Raw genomic sequence first — 20,875 nt, forward strand, 5'->3', positions numbered from 1 at the left:
ATTTATTCTGGTGTCATGGATGCTTTACTTGCCTTCACAAGAGAGCACATTCCCATAGCTGGCTAATTTACAAGTCTGAGAAGTCTCATGCAAACATTCAACCGAAACTTGCTTTAATCTGACAACTTAATTCTCTAAGAAATTTATTTGCAGAAAGCCCACATATTTTATTTCACTTCAGAGCTTTAAAAATTTGCCTTTTGCAACTTCTGCAAACCACTTTGACATTACACAAAATCAACTCTTTACAGTAATATAGAAGAGAATGCAGCACAACATAAATGTAGAGAAATATTAACTCTATGTCACAGTTATAAATAAAATGGTAAAGATAATTAAGTTAGACCAGTATGGAGAGATGGGTAATGACAACAGTGAGATTGACCACCAAAGAACCTAAACACAAAAGGGGAAGGAAGGAGTGAAAAATCAGAATTAAGAGCTTAACCTGGTAACGAGAGAGACTACATGAAAATCCTGACGATGAGAAAAGGCAACACATTACCTGAAGGAGTAAATATTACTACTAATAAATATACCAGATGGAAAGCAAGACCAACTAGACAAGTAGAGAGAGAGAGGCTGAAATGAGAGGATAGAAGATGAGATAGAGATGATACAGCAGGTCACTTTACGGAAGTAAAAAGAGTAAAGATATTTTTTTTGAGCACATAAACTGAAAGCCAACAAAGCATTTTCTTTTCAAAATTTGCCACAGTGACAAAGCATGGGCTTGTTCCCCTCTAAAAAAGATTGAGAGCATAGATTCTCTACCTGTTACTATAAGAGATTTTAAGTGCCTCCAGCTCATAAAGGTTCTTCATAGAGGTGTGCCTGTGTCACAAACTGAAGCCTAATTTTCTTTAGAGAGTTGGGGGGAGGGGGTAGTTCAGTTTTGGGTTGGGTTTTTTTTTTTTGTGGTTTCCTAATTGGTTTTGTGCTTTGTGTTTGTTATTTTTGTTTGGTTTTTTTGGTTTTTTTTTTTTGTTTTTTTTTTTTGGTTTTTTTTTGGTTTTTTTTGTTTTTTTTGTTTTTTTTTTTTTGTTTTTTTTTTTTTTTTTTTTTGTTGTTGTTGTTCTCATTGTTGTTGTTTTTGGGGCAGGGGGAAAGTCTGTTCTTTTGGTTTTGGTGGGGTTTTTGCAAGGGTGGTTTTTCTGTTTGTTGGGTTTTTTGTTATAGACCCTGGAAGAAAGTTCCCAATATGATATTCAGTAGGTTTTTCATCTCTGCATAGTATGAAACAGGAAAGATACACTTCTCCTGACAAACCTGGTTTCACACTCATCAATTTAGTCTTTGATATTCTTCACAGTATCTATAGAAAAAGATAAATTTACTTTCCCCAACACGCCTTCATAATAAGAATATATTAGTTAGCTTTATTTTTAATGACAAATTGAAACACAGAGATACAGGTATACTTATTTAGTTACCAAATTAAGGTATCCATTTTTTTCAGAATACTCCACCAAGTGAAAGCAGAGCTCCCAGTAGCTCCAGATATAGCTCTGAACACTGAGTACTTAGCAATATCAGCCTACAGAACCATAAGCTGTACACCACCTCCCCACAGAGGCACGAATACTATCCAATTGAAAGGTACTATAGAGGTGATTAGTCCAGGATCACACAAACACTGACTAATAGCTGTGGAACAGCATTTCACAGTCTTACTTTAGCTGTTGCATTAAACTCCAACAGATAGCACTGCAATGTGGCAGAAAATGGCCCTCTCCTTTACTTAAGTTTGCAAAATTAAATTCTGGACATTACAAGATGGGAATCTCATGGAGGCAAAATAGCATATAATCATGTAAATCATATGTCATTATGCCTGCATAGAGGGGAATTAACTAAAGACTGTATTTATTCTTTTGCTTCTTAGTGCTTGACTACCCGATTCTTTTCGTTTTCCTGTATGATTTGTATGTTGTGAAGGTATCGCTTTCTCCTGGAAACACTGAAAGCCAAGGCGCTGGCGCCAGCGCTCCCCGCGGCTGTGCCGAGCCGGGAGCGCCACCTGCCGGCACCGCGCCGTGCTGCACAGTCCCAGCGGCGCCAGGGCTGCCGGGGGGCAGAACTGGGGACAGCCCGCCTCGGGTGCACAGCTGGGGACAGCCCGCCTCGGGTGCACAGCTGGGGACAGCCCGCCTCGGGGGACACAGCTGGGGACAGCCCGCCTCGGGGGACACAGCTGGGGACAGCCCGCCCCGGGGGACACAGCTGGGGACAGCCCGCCTCGGGGGACACAGCTGGGGACAGCCCGCCCCAGGAGGGAGGGCACAGCTGTAGGGCAACACGGGATTAACTGCCCCTGTTGCACCCCCAGTGAACACACCAAACACACCGGATCATCTACTCCTCCACTGAAAGGAGCTGTAACTGGTCAGTCCAGTGTGGTCACCCTCTGCTCCACACTGTCTGCAGTGGAGGGGAAGGCAATGGAGAGTTCTAACTGCAAGGGAATCCTGGTGACTCAAAAGCTTTTTAATACATGATATTTTAAAATTTGGAAAAGCAACTGTAATATCAAAGGATTCTCTTTACACAGGGAACGCGATCAAGTGTGCAACTCTTACATTTAACATTAGAACCTACAAGATTCCTTTCAGCAAAGAGATGTCCAAGCAGCAACCCTAAAACTGCAGTGTCACAATAAAAAGTAGTTTGAAAAAAATCTATTCAATACTAGAAAAACTATATTCTTAATTATGATGTAAAATATCAAAACATTAAAAAAAACCCTTGAAGAATAAAAGCAGAGAACAAGTAACAAACTCAGTACAGGAACAAGCTACATAATTATCAAGATCTAGTATCTATTTATGATACTCCAAATGGGAAAGCTGCTCTATAAACTAATAAAACTTAGAAAACTGAAACTGAAGTTTTAAAAGAGGAACTAACTTTGAAATTATAGTGAAACAGTTATTTGAGTCAAGTTACTTTAAACAGTTGTAGATAAAAAAATAGTAATGACACTGAAAGGATTACTTTGGATAAAACAGAATTTTTAGAGATCTAAATAATCCCAGAGAAGAGTTCACAGACCTTTTCACATTCAGCATATGGTAAAGATGATCACCCAAATCACCAGAGAGATGAGACCTCAGCTTTGTCAATACTTCAGGAGAATTATATATTTAGTTCCTTACACCGGTTCAACAGAAGGGACTGAGGGACATCAATTCTCTTCCTGAGCACTCAGCAACATTATTGTTAGAAAACTTTTTTCTTTAATTGTTAAGAAGCTAAAGAAACTAAGTCTTTTAGCTTTATCATTTTCATATCAAATAATCCTGTTGCTATTTTTTTGCTCAAGAGAAAATTCTGAATATTGGTCTTGTTTTCCTTTTCCTTTTTTTTCTGGTATTGCAGATAGAATACAAACAGCTTTCCTTAAAAGATGATTATCACCTTCCCTTTTCCAATACCTTGTACAGGGTTCTTCACTGTTTCTTCCCATTATATACTCTGGTTTTAAATACTAAAAAACTACAGACACACTTGTAATTGTCAGTTATGAACTAGCAGTCTACTCAAGTGGCTATATCACTTCCAAACAACCTGCACAGCAAGAGGTACAACACAGCAGCACTCATGAATCTCCTCCACACCTGAACTAATAAACCATGACATGCTCCAGCTAGCACTAAGCATCAACAGCTCAAGTGTTTGTGCTAACAACAAACAATCCAGAACCCAATCAAGTCACTCATATTCATTTGTGAATGTCCTTTTATTTATGTTGGTTTACTAGGATTTAACATCCATGAATACTGGAATTACTAACATCCATTTATGAAAATAAATCAGGTCTCTAATACCTCCTCTGGTTTATCAGAAGACAAAGATTGTTATGTCTTGAAGACAGCTTTGGACGTCAATCACCCCAAAGTGATTTATTACTCTGGATGCCAATAATCAGAAAACTGTAATGAGTTCATTGGGTAAATACTGAAAATGTAAAATTGTGAAACATGCTATACAGAAATCTAAATAAAGAGAAGTTTGAATGAAAAGCATGACAGGAAAGGGAATTCCTGATGATTCTGAATTTCTGTACTTAGCTGATCACATAAACATTTGTGACGCTAATTGTGTGAACGCACAGTGGAAAGATGGGTTCCCTGTGCTTTACCTTTGATTTCACAGGTATATATTATACTCACAGAGGAAATGCAAAACTCAAAAACTGCATTCACACTCTAGAGGAGAGTGTTTTCTAATCATGCACTTAATTTACCAGTGAAGTCAGGTATTTCTAAAACCATCTTCCAGCTTAAAGCCAGTCAGCTACTTCAGTCTACTACTCGCTCTCTTCATTTGTCTTCAATTCCTCAGCCTCATCATGCCCAATCTACCCTTATCCCTCTGCCTTCTGAGATTGCTGTGTTCAGATCCTAACAGCACTTCAACTTTTCTTTCCTAATACAACTCATTCAATCTTTCTCAAACAATCCTAATTCCATTCTCAACACTTCAATCATTCTCAGCCCACCCCAGACCCTTACACAGATCATCTCCTACTCCTTGCCTTTCACTGCAGAGCACACTTCCAGTATTTTCTCTCCAAATTCATTTCCCTGGACCCTGCAAAATCTCTAGATTTTCTGGTAACTTGTTCAATCAGTCACCATCTTCTCTCTTTACCTCAGCTGTTCTTTTCATCTGATCTCAATTATATTTTATCCAAATCAAACCTTTCTTTCTTCTCCCTGACTCTGATTCTCAGATTCTGATTTTCTTCTATAGGCCCCACTCTCAGTCACATCTCTCTCTTCCGTTCCTCCCACTGTCATCAGGTCACAACCCACAAATCCTTTCTTACAAGCAGAGGATTCTGGAGAGAGATGTTCACTGGCAACACAGGGAAATTTGTTCTCAGTAGCAATACCTAGACAGCACTGTTGGAAAGCAAATTGTAGCAGAAATGGAGAAAGTCATGCTTCTTTTTCACATTCCTAACTGCAGCACATGGCATTGCTATAGCATACCTGCTAAGCACAAAACCTTCAAAGATTTTTATCAGTAGGGCCAGTTTCTGCTGAGCTTCAGATTAACAAAGAGGTGGAAAAAATACCCAACTTGTAGCTTGGCCAAGGTAAAGATGAAAAGGATATCAAGAGACAAAAGTACAGTTAGCTGCCTGTGAAAGAATACCTGTACAGTTCTCTGTGGTTTAAATACAAAGCACTCATTCATACATGGTGCATCAAATAGCAATGAAACTCACTTAGAAGTTTTCAGAAGTCAGCAGAAGAGGGTAAGATTGTGGGAATTTTAGATTACAATCTGATAAATGTTTGAAAGCCATGTTTTTCTAGTGATCATTAATAATTATCTCTATTTTAATCACTGAAATTGCACACTATTACCAGAATAATGACTACCTCTCATAGATGGTTTTTAAAGTCAGGTGATCTGGAACACCTTCAGTCTCTTCAAGATGCAGGATGAGCCATGATGTTCTATATGGCCACTGCTCTGTGAGATTGATCCAACTTGCCAGTCTGTCCCAGTTGAATGTGATTTGATTGGCTCTCAATAAACGACCTAAAAGAACAAGGAAGGAGAAAACATAGACCATTTTTTCTCCCTTTTGAAAGATACATTTTTTCCCCTTAAAGTAACAACTATGTTACTTTGTTATTATTGGATCTGTGAACTTCCTGCTATTATATTTTAGCTCAGTAAATTCAAAATTACTGCAAGCTGCACCTAAAAATATAATTTTACGGTCTAATAAAAATCCTTGCAAATACTGGTCAAAATATGAAACTCTCCAAAACTGTCAACTTCAGTCCCAGTTTAAACACTAATTACTATCATCCTGCTACTGGTGAACCTTAACTTACTTCAACCAAATTCAATAAAGAATTTCACATTATTCAGCATTAATTTCTCCATCTAAACACAGAATTTCATGCTAATACTCTGACAGATTTTCTATGCACTGGCATGTGAAAAGTGGTCAAAACAAATTAAGCATACAACAGCCAACTTCAATAGCCAATACAATAAAATTCAAAGCCATGAAAAAGACCGTTTTAAGTTAGTAAGACAAGGTATAAATTACAAATAAGGTTATTTTAAAAATCAGAAAAAGTTAATGCTACAATTTAGGCATTTGAAGTTTCAGCAAATTTTCTGTAAGTCCTTTATTAATATCTGTAATTACATGTAAGCTACAGCCTGAAGGCTCTGTTCATAAAGCTGTTTATGAAATTATCATGCCTAACCACAGATTATACTACACTAAAAGTGTTCTTGCAAGGTCTTTTTTTTAGTTTGATTTTACATCTAACATTTTGTGATTTTATTATACTTTCATAACTGCACTATAATTTGCCAAAACAAGACAGGTTACATGCTACAAATTGCAGTAACAAGTTAAGAGAGCACACTTATTAGCCCAGAATTTGAGGTCGGTTGCAGATTTATGCTCTTAACTATACACAGTGTGAAAAGTAACTCAATTTCTTTGCTCTGGGTAGCTGTAGGGCTACCCAGTGCCTTCTAGTGTCTGTAATAGGAAAGACACTAAATAATCACTCTTCATTCATTTACTACATGAAACACATTTTTATTAAAGCTCTGTAAGCCCTTTTCCAGTTATTTCTTTTTAGACTTCTGAGATACCAATGTCTTGACTGTGTTTTACTGAAGAAAAACAGGTGAGAAAATGCTTTCATCAGCCTCACACAATCATTTAGGGAAAAACAACTGCAAATCCTCATAGCAAAAATGAACAGGATATATATTTGGTTTTCCCCTCAGAACTTACCTTCTCACATGTCATTACTACAATCTTTGTTCACACCACAGTATTATGAAATTGAAAAATGTAATTTTCTTATCCCATTTCAAAATCAAAAAATACAAAATTTCCTAAAAATGCAGACTAGAATCATTTGCCTCCCAACTGAAGTCAATGAAACAACAAATATTACATATCTTCCAAATTCCACACAGAATGGTCAATATTTTTTTTCTTACATTCTGGAAGAGTTTGCTTCAGAAGGACTTTCAAAAGCAACACATGGACTGACTTGTTCAATTTAGTTTACACATTTCAAAGTCTGAGTGTAACTACAAGCAGCCAAAACACAATCCAGTCTACTGCACACCAGCATGTCACGCTTACCCGTCACTGAAACAATATTTAGCAACCTCCTCATGGTCTGAGGGCTGATATCACTGAACCAATCCTCTGTTACCAACAGCTTGGTCAAATCAAATGACATTTGGCGGGTAATGGTCCTCTGCATCTGGCGCCTTCGGTAAGTATCCTGATAATGAAACAAAAACCCAAGGAATACTGATTAGTATCAAAAGCTTTTGTGTATTTCAAATACTTCAGTTTTATTTGAGAATCAAATTAGAGTCTTTGTGAGTAAGTCTGTGAAGCTGACAGGTAATATCAAACATACAAGAATTTAATTCTGATTTACCTGTGTAAAAGCTAAACATTATTTCCACAGAAGCCAAGAAGTGGTAAGAGACATTTTATTTCCACATCAATTCTGATAGGGCAAAATAGAGTGACATAGCAAAGTATTTTCTAAAAAGATTACTACTTTCAGTATTTTCATCATTGCTTCCTACTGTCTCTCCAAAGAGTTAATTACCATCCATTTACTAACTACATGTAAAAATTAAAGTGACCATCAGGTTCCTCTGCTACAAAACTCCCAAAGTCTCTACCAAAGGCAGCTCAAAAATCTCAGTATCCTCAGACTCTGTGTTGCTTTTCACAACTTTCTAGATACCTTTTATTCAACCAGTTTGTGATTTTATGTAATTATGACAGAAGAGAAAAAGTAGGAAAAGAATGTGGTAGACACTGCAGTACAAGTCTAGTACTTAATATTTCTTTGATTAACTCAATTACTGTCTCTTGTTGCAACATCCTGCAACTGATGCCAGGCTTACACAAAAAGAAAAAAAAAATCAAAATATACACCCAGACTATAGCTCCTACCAGACCTGCTGTATCATCTCAGCATTCAGAGAGAGCTGTATTTAATTTTTTGTGGAAAGGGTTACTTTGGTGACCAAGCAAACTTCTTCCTCTTCGACACAGCATCAATCTACTGATGTAAGAATGGACTTTTCTTACACGAATCATTTATAAAAAATTCATAAGAATGGTTTGATAAGTCTTCCAAGTTGATATGACTGAAAATGTCAAAGAAAAAAAAAACAGAAAAGAAAAAGGGTTTTACCATTATCTCTATTTAGACTAAAAATCCTTCTCACCCTCCTGTTGAGAGCAGTTTTGCTACCAAGCTTGGTCATGTCTCCAAGACTGTTCTGAGAAACTCTCCTGTCAACCTCTTCATGCAATCCTATGGAAAGGAAAACAAAGGTAGGTATTTTCTCCAGTTGTATACATTTGACTGACCTATAAAAATAATACTAATGATCTATCTAATATTTAAACAATTTCTTCCAAAACACAGATTTTGGATCACTGGTTTTGTAATGTTCATATCACCCTCCTGCAGAACCTTACCAGCATTATCTGCATAAGGAATATCCCCATTGGTTGTTGAAGCTACCATCAGCTTTTTTGCGTTACTGAGCCCTCGGCTGTTCAGAAAAACGGGCAAATGGACAATATTGCGCATGTAATCATGGCCATTTATGTTTGAATCACGTAGAACACTGTTCAGATTCTGGTTAATTGCCTTTATAATAATGTGTGGGTCACTTGCAAAAATTGCAATGAACGGGCCCTTTGAAAACAAGACTCGCACCTGTAAGAAAGTAGACAGTAAACCTTGTTAATAACAACTAACTGCAGCTGCAGATCATTTGAACATTTGGCTCAACATTTTGTATTCATTCTGTTCAAGCAATAAACCTGAGAGGCCAAGAGATGTATGGAGATGTCAGCTTCTTCTATATGAGGTATCTCACATTAGCAACTTATCCAGAGCTAGAAATAAGCACACTCAACAATTTAACAGCAGAATTTGCAGTGGACGTCATCACCAAGGATGTATCATGCAGTAATGTTCCAGTTCCCCAGAAATACTTAGCATTTAAGTATTTTTCATCTAAAGTACTTCAGTGGTAAAAATATGAAAAACTCTCCAAACATTTTAAGTTTGTTTCAACAGAATAATTATTTTCCATGGTTTATATTTGATTCTTTCAAACCTTTTCAAAAGTACTAACAATTCTATTTTCAAGTTTTAAAAGTCATCAATCTTAGCATTATAGCTATGCCAATGTACAGAAATACTAATTACCACAACATAGCTTTCTTTCTACAGAAAACACACAATAACTGTATGTATCTGAGCTCATTTGTGGAAGAGATCATGCATATAATCCAGAGGTTATCTTTATAAAATGATCCAACTCACAGTATCAAGCATCTGTAAAACCTTGTCCTGCTCACAAGCATCCAGTCCATCAATAATTACAACAAGCCTTGTCTGATTCTGAGTGAAGCTGTCAATGGTTTTTGCCATTTTGGCCATCAGTTCCACTTCACATTTCAAAACCTATAAAAAAGAAAAAAATAAAGAAGGAAAATACACGTCTGTAATACTTAAAACTGATAAAAATACATGTATTTCCTTTTGCAGATTGCTATTTGTCCCAAAAATACTTCAGTAAGATTACAAGAATAAACTTACGAATATTCAAAGTGAAAAGTCCTAAAATGTCACTTCCAACATATTAATATCCCATTTGAACAAAGATGTACAGCAGAAACATATAATCCGCTTTGATATAACAAACTATCCTTGTTTAAAATCCATTACAATGCTATTTAAGAAAATAATATTTATGCACAGTAAAGCATTATTTCAGAAGTAAGTAAAAGAGCATTTGTAGCTTCAGCTAGTCCTCAAACATTGCTCTGCATAAAATGTACAGCAAGATTTTCTATCTGCCTTCCAGCCAAGCACATTATGCCATTACTCTAATATTCAGTCATTGCTATTCAAGATATGCAGTCTGAAGATTTGTTAAGCTTTTCAACATTGTTACACATGTAACAAGAAACCACAACATAGAAACAAAAGTGGAATTTGCCTTTCCTAACTTCAGCAGATAACAGGTAGACATTAAAATCTGATCTCTTAACCAGTAGATTCATTAGAATGTGCACAATTAAGATGACATAAAACATGAGATGAACAACTCTCCTGAAATACCTACTTCTCTCCTTTGATGGCAAAGGGTGAACCTAACTCCTAAAGGCTGAAGCTATGTCAGATAAATACTGCTCAACAAACAACTGTCAAGAAACACAGTACCAAGACACAATCAGGTCTTCTGTGCTGCAAAAACATGGCACTAGGCATGCTGGCATCAGAAGGGATTCACTTTTCTCAAAGGGCAAAGAGAGCCTTTGACTAGGAGCCAGCAGGGTTAATTGACACAGCTTTAAACAAGATATGACAAGGGAGGAGGATAATATCAGGCTTGCCCACAACAAACTGTGGTATGACACGCCAAGGTAAGAGGGATGCAGGGCTAGTGAAGGCCCTCATCTGAGATGTGCTGGCCACACTGGAGCACACTTGGAAGTCTTATGGAGATGAGGCAGAGGGTCCTGAGGTAACAGAAGCCAACAGGGAAACACCACTGAAATACTTCAAAGGAATTAAAGGGTGTTCCTCTAAGAAGGTGACACAGCTGACAGCCCAGCTCAGGTGCCTCTACCTCAGTGCACACAGACTGGGCAACTAACAGGAGGGGCTGGAAGCCACCGTGCTGCTAGAAAGCTGTGACCTAGCTGCCATTCCAGAAACTTGGTGGATGAATCCTGTGACTGGAGTGCAACTATTGATGGCTGCAGGCTGTTCAAATGGGACAGGAGAGGAAGGAGGGGAGGAGAGGTTGCCCTCTACATCAAGAGATGGAGTGATCACAAAGAGATGCCTCTGGAAAAGCAGCCAGTGCATAAAAATTTGTGAGGACCAGACCAATAAATGACACCTTGGGTTTTGTGTCTGTAACAGGTCTGATCAAGGGGGGCCCACTGACAAAGGCTTTGTGTCCCAGCTACAGGAGGCATCATGTTCATGGGCTTGCATCCTCCTGGGGAACTTAGATGACCCCAACAACTGGAAATGTAGCCCCAGGAGCTGTCAGCAATCCAGGAGATTGCTGGAATTCAGCTAGGTAATAGACAAGCCCTACCAGAAGGGGAGCAACACTGGACCTGATGGTCATTAGTGTAAGTGAGCTAACTGGGGATGTCAAGCTTGGAGGCAGCCTGGGCTGCAGTGATCACACACTGGTGGAGTTTGCAGTCCTGAGGCATATGGATCAGGTAAGAAGTAAATTCAGCACACTGCATTTTAGGAAAGTGAACTTTTAGCTCTTCAAAGAGACCAGATCCCCTGAAAAACTGCTCACAGGGACAACACAGCCAGCAGATCTTTTAAGGATGCTTTCCATGGAACACAAAAGCCTGTAATCCCCAGCTACAAGAAAATTGGCAAGGAAGACTAAAAGCTGGCTGCACTGAGTAGAGACCTGCTGGTCAAACCAAAGACCAAGAAGTAAATGCACAGGCAGTGGAAGCAAACACAGGTGTGCTAGGAAGAGTATAGGGATGGTGAGGGGATGTGGTGAGGAAGGCCAAGGCACAGCTGGAACCCAGCTTGTCAAGAGATGCATAAAATAACAAAGGTAAATGGCTCAGTGTCCCAACGAACATCAGTGATAAGTGCTGTCTCTCAGAGGTCCACACTGGGACCAGTGTTATTTAATATCTGCATTAATGACATGAATGAAGGGATCAAATGCATCCTCAACAAGTTTGCAGATGACACCAAGATAAGTGGTGCAGTTGAGACACCTGAGGGATGGGATGCCATCCAGAGGGACCTGGACAAGCTCAAGAAGGGGGTTCATGAGGTTCAACAAGGCCAAGTGCAAGGTCCTGCACCTGTGTACTGAATCCCCGGTATCAATCCAGGCAGGGGGATGAAGAGATGCAGAGGAGCTCTGCCAAGAAGGACTTGGGGGATGCTCTGGGTGAGAGGCTGGACATGACCCAGCCATGTGTCCTTGCAGCCCAGAAAGCCAAACATGTCCTGGGCTGCATCAAAGGCAGTGTGGGCAGCAGGTGAGGGAGGGGATTCTGTCTCTCTGCTCCACTCTAGTGAGATGCCACCTGCAGTCCTGCATCCAGTTCTCCACTCCTCAGCACAGGAATGACGCCAATGTATTGGAGCAAGTCCAGAGGAGGCCACAAAGATGATTAGAGGGATGGAGCACCTCTGCTGTGATGAAAGGCTGAGAGAATTTGGATTATTGAGCCTGAAGATGATAAGATTCTGGGGAGATGTTTATTGTGGCTTTCCAGTACCTAAAGAGGCCTGTAAGTTAACAGTAGGACAAACTTTTTAGCAGGGCCTTTTGCAAGAGGACAAGGGGGAATGGTTTTAAAAACTGAAAGACAGTCAATTTAAGTTAGATATAAGAAAGAAGTTTGTTTAAAATGAGATGGTAAAACACTGGTACAGATTGCCCGGAGAAATTGTGGATGCCCATCCTTGGAAACATTCAAGGTCAGGCTGCACTGGCTGACCTTTAAAAGGTCCCTTTCAACTCAAACTATTCTATGACCGTATGAAAAGTATTTGTACAACAGATTTTTATACAACACATTGGCTGTAATCTACAAAGTTAACAATCATGATGCTACATTTTACTTTCAAATAGGAGCATATAGCATTATCTGATGACAGTCTAAGAGTATATTATCAGTTTATAGATACAGGCCAGTGAAACAATAGTTTTTTCTACCATTTTTCATTAAATACATAGAGTGTTTTGGAATGCCCTTTCAGTGCTATAATTCCTTTCTTGGCAAAGAGGTCTTGTAGACAAAGTTAGGCTTGTTTTTACACCTTTAGAAGATTCTCAAAGTTATTCTTTCTCATCTTATGATCTAAAGTAAGCTTTTACGAAATAATGGTAACTGAGAATTGTTTTCTAAGTATCTTCTTCCCAGCAAAAACTAAATCTGAAAACGGAAACCCCAAATGCAACATTCGTCAAGCAGATGGATTTCATATGCTAAGCACAATTACCACTGGCACAGAAGTGTTCCATTCAGTAAAAATTCACCAAGTCTCATTCTCCTGTTGTGAGACTTGGCCTGATTAAATTAATGGTGCCCCAGTTTAATAATGCTCCATGTTTGGGGGTTTGTTTCATTCCTGTTAAGGTCCAATTCATATAAACTCTCACCTTCATGAACCCCTCACTTTTCAACTTGTGAAGCTTGGAGGCAGCACTGTGAAGACGTTTTCTTTGAGAATTCAAAACTGAGTCCATCACCTGCCACCATGTGCGGCAATTCAAGAAAAAGGCCAAACCAACAATACAGGTCACTGTTATGAGAATAACATTCACTGTCATGTTGGCTGACTCCACATTAAAAATCGCCAACAGGGCGATCGCAGAAACAACGCAAGACAAGATGAACAGGAAAATCACAAAGGATGGGAGGCAGCAAGTTTTCTTCCATTTCTTTTTACCTAGGAAACAAGTATTGCTGTTAGAATTAATGTACAATGTAATGACAGGTGAGTGCAAAATCTATTAACTTGCATACTTCTCATAAAACACTAACTGGCACAAAAGCTTACTGCAGTGTTACCACCTAGTCACAAACCAGTGGAGAAAAAAATCTATTATTTGCCAAAATTCTTGGAAATTACGAAGCAGAGATATTCCTTTAATCTTTAGTTTATTTCCATCATTTCAAGAAATCCACACTAGATAGAATTGACAATTTTGTATCAGTGCTATCACCCCTTTTGTAGCATCTCTTTGTAAAGTCTATTTATATAAATAAATTGTAGGACAACAGTACAGGAACTACTCAGTTTTGAATTGGAACCTGGTACTTACATAACCTAATAGTAATAGTACCATTGAAGAACTAAACCAAAGTTGCAAGCTGCAACCTCAGGCCATCCTTTCTTGCATGCTAAAACACACATGAACAGGAAAACTGCAGCAAATATGGTTTGGGCAGTTCACAAGGGCCTCACAGGAGAGTACAGAGCTCCTGAATTCAAGTGCACTGATAAGAAAGAACCAAATACTGCAGTTGGAGCTTAATACAGTTAAATCAGTGACCAAAGAAACAGCATTTTCCAAAGCAGCAGTCTCTGCCTTTAGGACCTATACAGATCCAGTGGTACATCTAGAAGATTGCTATCTTCTGGACACATTTGTTGATAACAAAGAACAGAATAGCAATGATCTAAAGTAAAATTACGACAGCTAAACATCAGTATTTGAACTGCAGCGGGAAAATAAAATTTTTAATATGCTAAGTAGAAAGAATACCCAAGGTTTATATGTGGCCCATACCATTCTCTGTACCAAGGTATGAGCTGCAAAGGTTTGTCACATTGCTGACATAAGTGACTCACTGGATTGTGCTGCAGGACAAAGCAACAGATATGCATAATGACAGAAGTGAGAGAGAAGAAATGAAGGGGAACGGCTCAGATATAATTAGATTCAGTTCTAGACATAAGCAGAAATGTAAGCATCCTCTTACTAGAAAGAGACAGAACTGGATTAGAGAGACACTTAAATATCATGAACAATGACATGACAATTGAAAGAGGTGTGTCTGCAAGTTTACAGACATAACAAAAATTAAGATACAGAAGGCTAAAAATAAACCTCTATGGAATTTCTGTGAACATCTAGAGGTAATAAACCTATGACCCTGGACCTGTAAACAACTCAAGAAAGGGAGAGAATGTGCAAAATCATCAAATAGATAAAATATATTTTAAAAATCAATTAAATAATTAGACACAGCACAGGAAGGCAACAGAGCAAATAATACAAGTGAATACAAAATTACAAATGAAAGGGAAAATATGATTACTGCAAATAATCACAAGAAGCCAGCCATTCCCAAGACAACTTCAGGAGAGATTACAGCATCATGAAAGCTGTTTCACTGAGATTAAGGAGAGGAACTGCAGAACCTAACATGGAAAAGAAGAGTGAAAAAATCCATACATCTCTTTCATAAAGAACACTTAGTGAATTTGAAAAAGAACGATGAGGAATAAGTTGTGTTCAGCACACAGCTGAACAAAGCAAACACAGTGTATTTTTTCCAGCCTCTGCAGGACAGAAGAGTCTAAATATTTCGAAACACCTAAGAGACTAAACACCTTTGTAAGAGGTGACAGATTCCTCAATTTGTGGACAAAAAGAAATGAGAAATAACTGACACATACTAAACTTAAAGTACAAATAAATCCTCAATTAATTGAAAGTTAAGCTCTAGTACTCCTTCACAATATCATACTCTACTCTGCATATTTCTTTTTCTAGAAACCTACAGATGAAACAGAATGAAAAAGCTTGTAGGATCAAGGTACATTTCATCCCATCTTACTAGTACTAATCACAGCAATTTATAGGATTGGATCAACATGTCCTACACTTTTATTATTTCCAATAATAAGTAGTGGCCACTTATAAAAGCTCTAAATTAAAATCTAATAAACTAAACAAACCTCTCATAGCAATACACAAAAACGTACATTTCCCTTTATCTGACTCAGACACATTGACTTAATTGCTATGGAAATATGCTGCATCTATAAGGATGTAATATACATATACATTTCCATTGACATTTCTGAAAACCATACTTCACAGGAGATATTCCTTTATTATATTAATAAAATCAAGATTAGCAAATAAAATGGGGCATTTTTTCTCTTCCAAACAAAGAGTTTCCCCTTCTCTACGAATTTCTGCATGGCTACAACAGTTTCTAAAAAGAGCTTATAATGCAAAAAAAACAGAAGCCCTGGTAACAGTGCACTGAAATGCAATAATTGGAATTGTCATTCAGGTAAAAAAAAACCAACAACCTTGTGTATCTTCTGTCTTGAAAACTCGAAATAGCCTTGTTGCTAGGAAACCAAATTCCCTTTCACATGCATCAGAGAGGGTAGCAATCATCTCAGCCAGTGAAGTCTCTCCACCTACACTGGACAGTCTATTGTAGTCTGTAAACAAAAATCTGAAAGAGAAAAAAACATGTATTTTGTATACTTCAGAAAACTTTAAATATTTTCTGGCAAGTAAAACAAAAGTCTTGCTGCATCTCTGTAATTAAAAGTTTTTTTAAGTGGTACAAAATGTAAAATACTTTAATTTTTTTTAAAATCTACATGGAATTTAACTACTTCCCCATTTATCAACCTCTTCTTTGCCCCACTTCCTATACTAAAACTTGATTTCTTTAAAAGATAAAAATTGTCACATAACTAATAGTACCTCAGATGACAGTATAAACATGAAAATATCTTTATGATGCCGAACCATAATACTGACAAATATTTTCAAAACTGCATTCTGATCTATTTTCAAATATTTATAGAGGATTAGAAAAAATACAGAAACAATAGATCACATAAAAGCACCAAGAGGCTAAAATATAAGTCTTTAAGCAATAGAAGTAAATTAAATTTTCAAACACACAGCATAAATTTTCTTGTTCTCAGGTAAACTAGAAGCTTTGAACAGTCTGATGCTCTACTTACAGGGAGGAAAAAAACCCCAAACCTTAGCAGAAGCAATCAATGGAACAAGCATTAAACATAGATAATATACAACATACATAAATTCTTATTTTATCTGGTATGAATTTTCATTAGTACAATAGCCAAAACCCCTAATTCTAAAAAGCACTTTCACCAACTTTGGCAGATAGTTTTCCTTGAAAACACTCCTATCTTCTTCACACTGAAAAGTTTATGATCTTCTAGAGCTACTGTTTTTCTAACAAGAATCTCAATAACTGTTCATATGAAGCTAAACGCGCACATTAATACGCACAGTTTGAGAAGTATCAGAGTGAGCCCAACTGATTTATTCAAGAGTAAATAAATGAAATAGCTAACCTGACAGGTAAAGCTTTAGTGGTTTGCTCTGGTAGTTCTGGTGGGTTCACAAACATGAGTTTGAGAAGCAACTCTAAATATCCAACATGTCTTGCCAACCTTGTACTTAACACCCAGGCCCAGTTCCATCTCTCCCCTTCTCTCCGGCCACCAAAGTAAATTACAGCTAAAATATTAAAAAGATATCATGGTTTTAATTTAGTCAACATTGACAGCTGAAAAAATCACAAAGTTTGAACAAATAAAGTATGGAGTTCTGTAAAAGAAGTTATAAACTTTCAGCAGTTAGGCTAAAAATGAGAAGGTAAGAGTAACAATGAAATTAATAAACAAAATCCTTCTTTGTTCTCAAGAATGCCCTCTCACAAATTACACACAAAACAAAAGGTCCAAAGGGGCCTTATTGTCTACACAACCATTTAGTATTTTTTTCTGAATGGCAAAGCATATCTACAAAGCAATATTTAATCCCAAAAATAGATAAAAACCTTAATGAATTCCATATAAGACTTACTAAAGAAAATGTAGAGAGCAGCTAATAAGCTGAGTGACACTGCTATTCCAAGCTTTGCGTCCACAGTGAAAGCAAGCAATAAACCCAAACCTCCACACAGCAAAAGCGTGAGGAATACAACAAGCCAGGAGAACTGAAACAGAGGTTCAATCTGTTGTCCTGCAAAAGTTTTCATTTCATCTAAAACAAAAACACAAAGATAAGTTAACTTATTAAGTCACTAAAGAACAGATCATTTTTGAAAAGAACTTTTTCATCTGACTGTATAACTTATCCCAATTATTGATCAAAAAAAAGACAATGATACTTGAATTCTTCTTCAAACATCAGTACAAAACCTTAAGTTCTCATCTGTGCAATGAATGAAAATATTTCACACAATATTTAAATACACAATACCCAGATTCCTTGCTGCAGATTTTCTACTTTTGAAAGCATATTAAAAGTCATGCCATTTCCAATCCTCCTGCAAAAGTGTAAAATGTATTTTATGACACTAAGAAAAATAAATCCACCATATCTGTCAAAAAACCTCAGCCAACCCCCAAAATCTCCATCACTGAAACATGGACTGTGTTCCTCAAACAGTCAGATATAAGAGTATAATGCGAAGGCTGTAGTATTATTTCTCTTTGTTGATTTTTATTAACTAAAAAAGGAATTCCTGAAGGAACTTATCTTGGCTCTACGGAATATGAAATAATAGACACACTGTCCAGAATAAAAACAGGTATGAGGAACAGGAAGAAAACACTGAGAAAGTGTTTTAGAAATGTAAGAGCTCATCAGCAACAAATATCACAGTCAAAATACGTACGCTTTTTGTTTATGACATGGAACAGCAGGTGAAAAAAATGAATGCAGAGATGCCATTTTGGCTAATACAGAAATCACAGAAAGTAAGAAACACCAAGATTTGGTAGAACTATTTTGAATTATATTGAAACATCACAGAAAACCACCCTTCATAAGAAAATGCTAAAACTAAGTAAGATGCCTATATCCACCAGGAAAAATATTGATTCATTTCATATACCACATTTGCCTTCCTCGGTCATTTCAGAAAGTTCAAAAAAACTCAAAATAAGAAACAGGAAAGGGGAAGAAAACTAGATGCAAAGAACATACACTACAGAGAATAAAATATTAATAGCCTGATAATTGTTCTTAAGCATTAAAAAGAAAAAGACACATAGGATGCACAATAAATAAATGCTGCAGCAGAAGAGGTCTGAACCTGATCTGATACACATACAAGCCCAGCAAGGCATATTTTGGCAGCCAGACTTTCTGCAGTACCTAAAGGGTAGATTCACTGGTGCAGGAAACTCACAGAAAAATAGACAGATGCACTGAAAGGCTGTCTTGACATTGTATAATGAACAAAACAATCTATGGATGAACTGACCACAGTAAAATTTAAATCCTTTCATCACAGAAACAGAGACCAGGTACAACATTACAGGGACCCTTACAAAAACTGGTAACTCCAATGTGATGCTTTTCATAGATAGATTGTAAGTACTGAAAAGACTAAATCAAGCTTTTACCTTCCAGTTTCTTAAGCAGGAAAGATTTTCCACTTCCCCACTGTGCATACAAGCCTACACAGATGGGTGGCTGCATGGTTGGTTCACTCAGAATATCAGCCAAAGCGCTGCTGTACAGATCATAGCCCAGCATGTCACCATCAGATTCAGTGGGAGACAAGTGTCCTGCAACACAAGTACTTGTGCTACACAACTTTGCTCTAAGAAAGCTCTTCAGTATAACAATTTTCATACATAAAGTAATTACATGTTCACCCATATTTGTATATATACTCCTGCCATGTAACAGCTGTTATTCTTTGTACATTCCTGTTCAGAGGAATTTTAAATCATCCACATAAATGATATATAATTATCACAACTATTAAAGTATACTACAAGATTCAAAACCCCAAACCAGAGGACGTCAAAGAAAGTAATTCCCACACAAGCAAGATCAAAATAAAAACAAAATGATCAACAGAAGTCATGTAGTATCCAACATCTAAAGTCAAAATAAAAGGTTATTTTACCTTTGCCACGCTTTTAGAGTGATGGGGTTTTCCCCCAACTGATTATTTTTAAGCCTTCCAGTTAGGTGCAACATTAAAACATTAAAAAATCAGTAGTCACCTTTCAATACATAATTGAATAAACTGGATCATCAATATACGAGTGATTTACAAAAAAATACTTACTGGCACCAAATATCTGTGTTAAAATACTCTTCTGGTGACTACAGTCAATATTGTAAGGAGTTTCTCCTGTCTTGTTGGGTCTATAAAGCAATCGACCATCTTTTGGATTTCTTAAGAGTAATTCAGCAAGTTTACGGCTTCTTCCACGAATAGCAATGTGAAGTGGAGTATCTCCTTTCTGCAATTAAGTGATAAAGCTAGTAATATCTAACATGAATTCCTAAGATTATAGACAGACTATATGTTCAACACTTCAGAAGCATTATTTCCTTGAAATAAATCTTAGGGCACGTTCAAAAGCATCAGTGCCTTACAGCAAGCATTTTTCCCCTTGAAAAAGCATTACAAATGTTTCAGAGAAGACATGTGAAAAAGCAGTTCTTAGAATGCTAAACCTCAGACACTGCCTTCTTTCTTAAATGCTTATTAATATCCTGAAGTTCATGAAAACTGTAGTCTCTGTGTAGAAACAAATGTCTACAGGCAAACTCAGGATGTCTACATCCTGACATCCTGTGTAGAAACAGATGTCTCCAGGCAAACTCAGGGAAAAACAGGAGACTTGTTTGGAACAAGAGCTAGTGTTTGTTAGAATTGTTTCAATGTCTGCTCAGACTTCCCCAAAAACTTCCCAGTAAAAGCTTTCTTATTGCATCAAATCAATATAATTACTTATTCACCCTAAATAAGAGATTAAAAAAGCACCAAATAAATGTTCCTGTATTTAAGAGGTTTGCAGTCAAAGTAGGTAATTCATAAGAAGACAGCAATAACCAGCTGTATTTGTCCTTGGCATCCTTTAGTTTAATGTCTATTAATCAAAAACTAACATTAGTGACAAATTACAACCATTCTCTTTGGTCTTCTTCAAGTGTACTAAGAATTAGCTGTTTTATCTGTTGAAGTTTTATTCCTCGCCTGGATTCTTTTTTCAAGTAATTAAGAGCAAACCAAAACCCAACAATATACTAATGGTGGAAACAAATATACACTTAAGTGTTCTTATCTGTTGAATTATTAAACATATGAGACTAAGCATTTAAGTCTTACTGTCTATTTAATTTGTCTATTTAATTTAATTATCTATTTAAGCATATGGGAAGCTGTCATTCTGCTTCTGTATTAGCATTCTGTATTAACTTCAACAGCTCTCTCCAAAATCCTGCTGCAAAACTAAAATGATTAAATATACTA

The 20,875-nt window shown here is 37.1% G+C and overlaps 1 protein-coding gene across 3 annotated transcripts in view; it reads right to left on the reverse strand.

Annotated features, from left to right (window-relative positions):
* The window catches only part of KIDINS220 (kinase D interacting substrate 220), a 75,361-nt gene that overhangs the window by 32,192 nt on the left and 22,294 nt on the right, over window positions 1-20,875 (reverse strand). For all 3 annotated transcript variants that reach the window (XM_053973646.1, XM_053973645.1, XM_053973644.1), the window contains exons 12-22: window positions 19,682-19,859; window positions 19,005-19,169; window positions 17,455-17,634; window positions 16,941-17,106; window positions 15,906-16,057; window positions 13,234-13,523; window positions 9,378-9,518; window positions 8,519-8,762; window positions 8,263-8,351; window positions 7,148-7,292; window positions 5,394-5,556 (exon numbers count right to left, since the gene is read on the reverse strand). In XM_053973646.1, the coding sequence (XP_053829621.1) occupies window positions 5,394-5,556; window positions 7,148-7,292; window positions 8,263-8,351; window positions 8,519-8,762; window positions 9,378-9,518; window positions 13,234-13,523; window positions 15,906-16,057; window positions 16,941-17,106; window positions 17,455-17,634; window positions 19,005-19,169; window positions 19,682-19,859 (1,913 nt within the window). The remainder of the gene's footprint in view (window positions 1-5,393; window positions 5,557-7,147; window positions 7,293-8,262; window positions 8,352-8,518; window positions 8,763-9,377; window positions 9,519-13,233; window positions 13,524-15,905; window positions 16,058-16,940; window positions 17,107-17,454; window positions 17,635-19,004; window positions 19,170-19,681; window positions 19,860-20,875) is intronic.

This window comes from Vidua macroura, chromosome 3 (assembly GCF_024509145.1).
Source record: "Vidua macroura isolate BioBank_ID:100142 chromosome 3, ASM2450914v1, whole genome shotgun sequence".
In the NCBI taxonomy this organism is placed as follows: domain Eukaryota; kingdom Metazoa; phylum Chordata; class Aves; order Passeriformes; family Viduidae; genus Vidua; species Vidua macroura.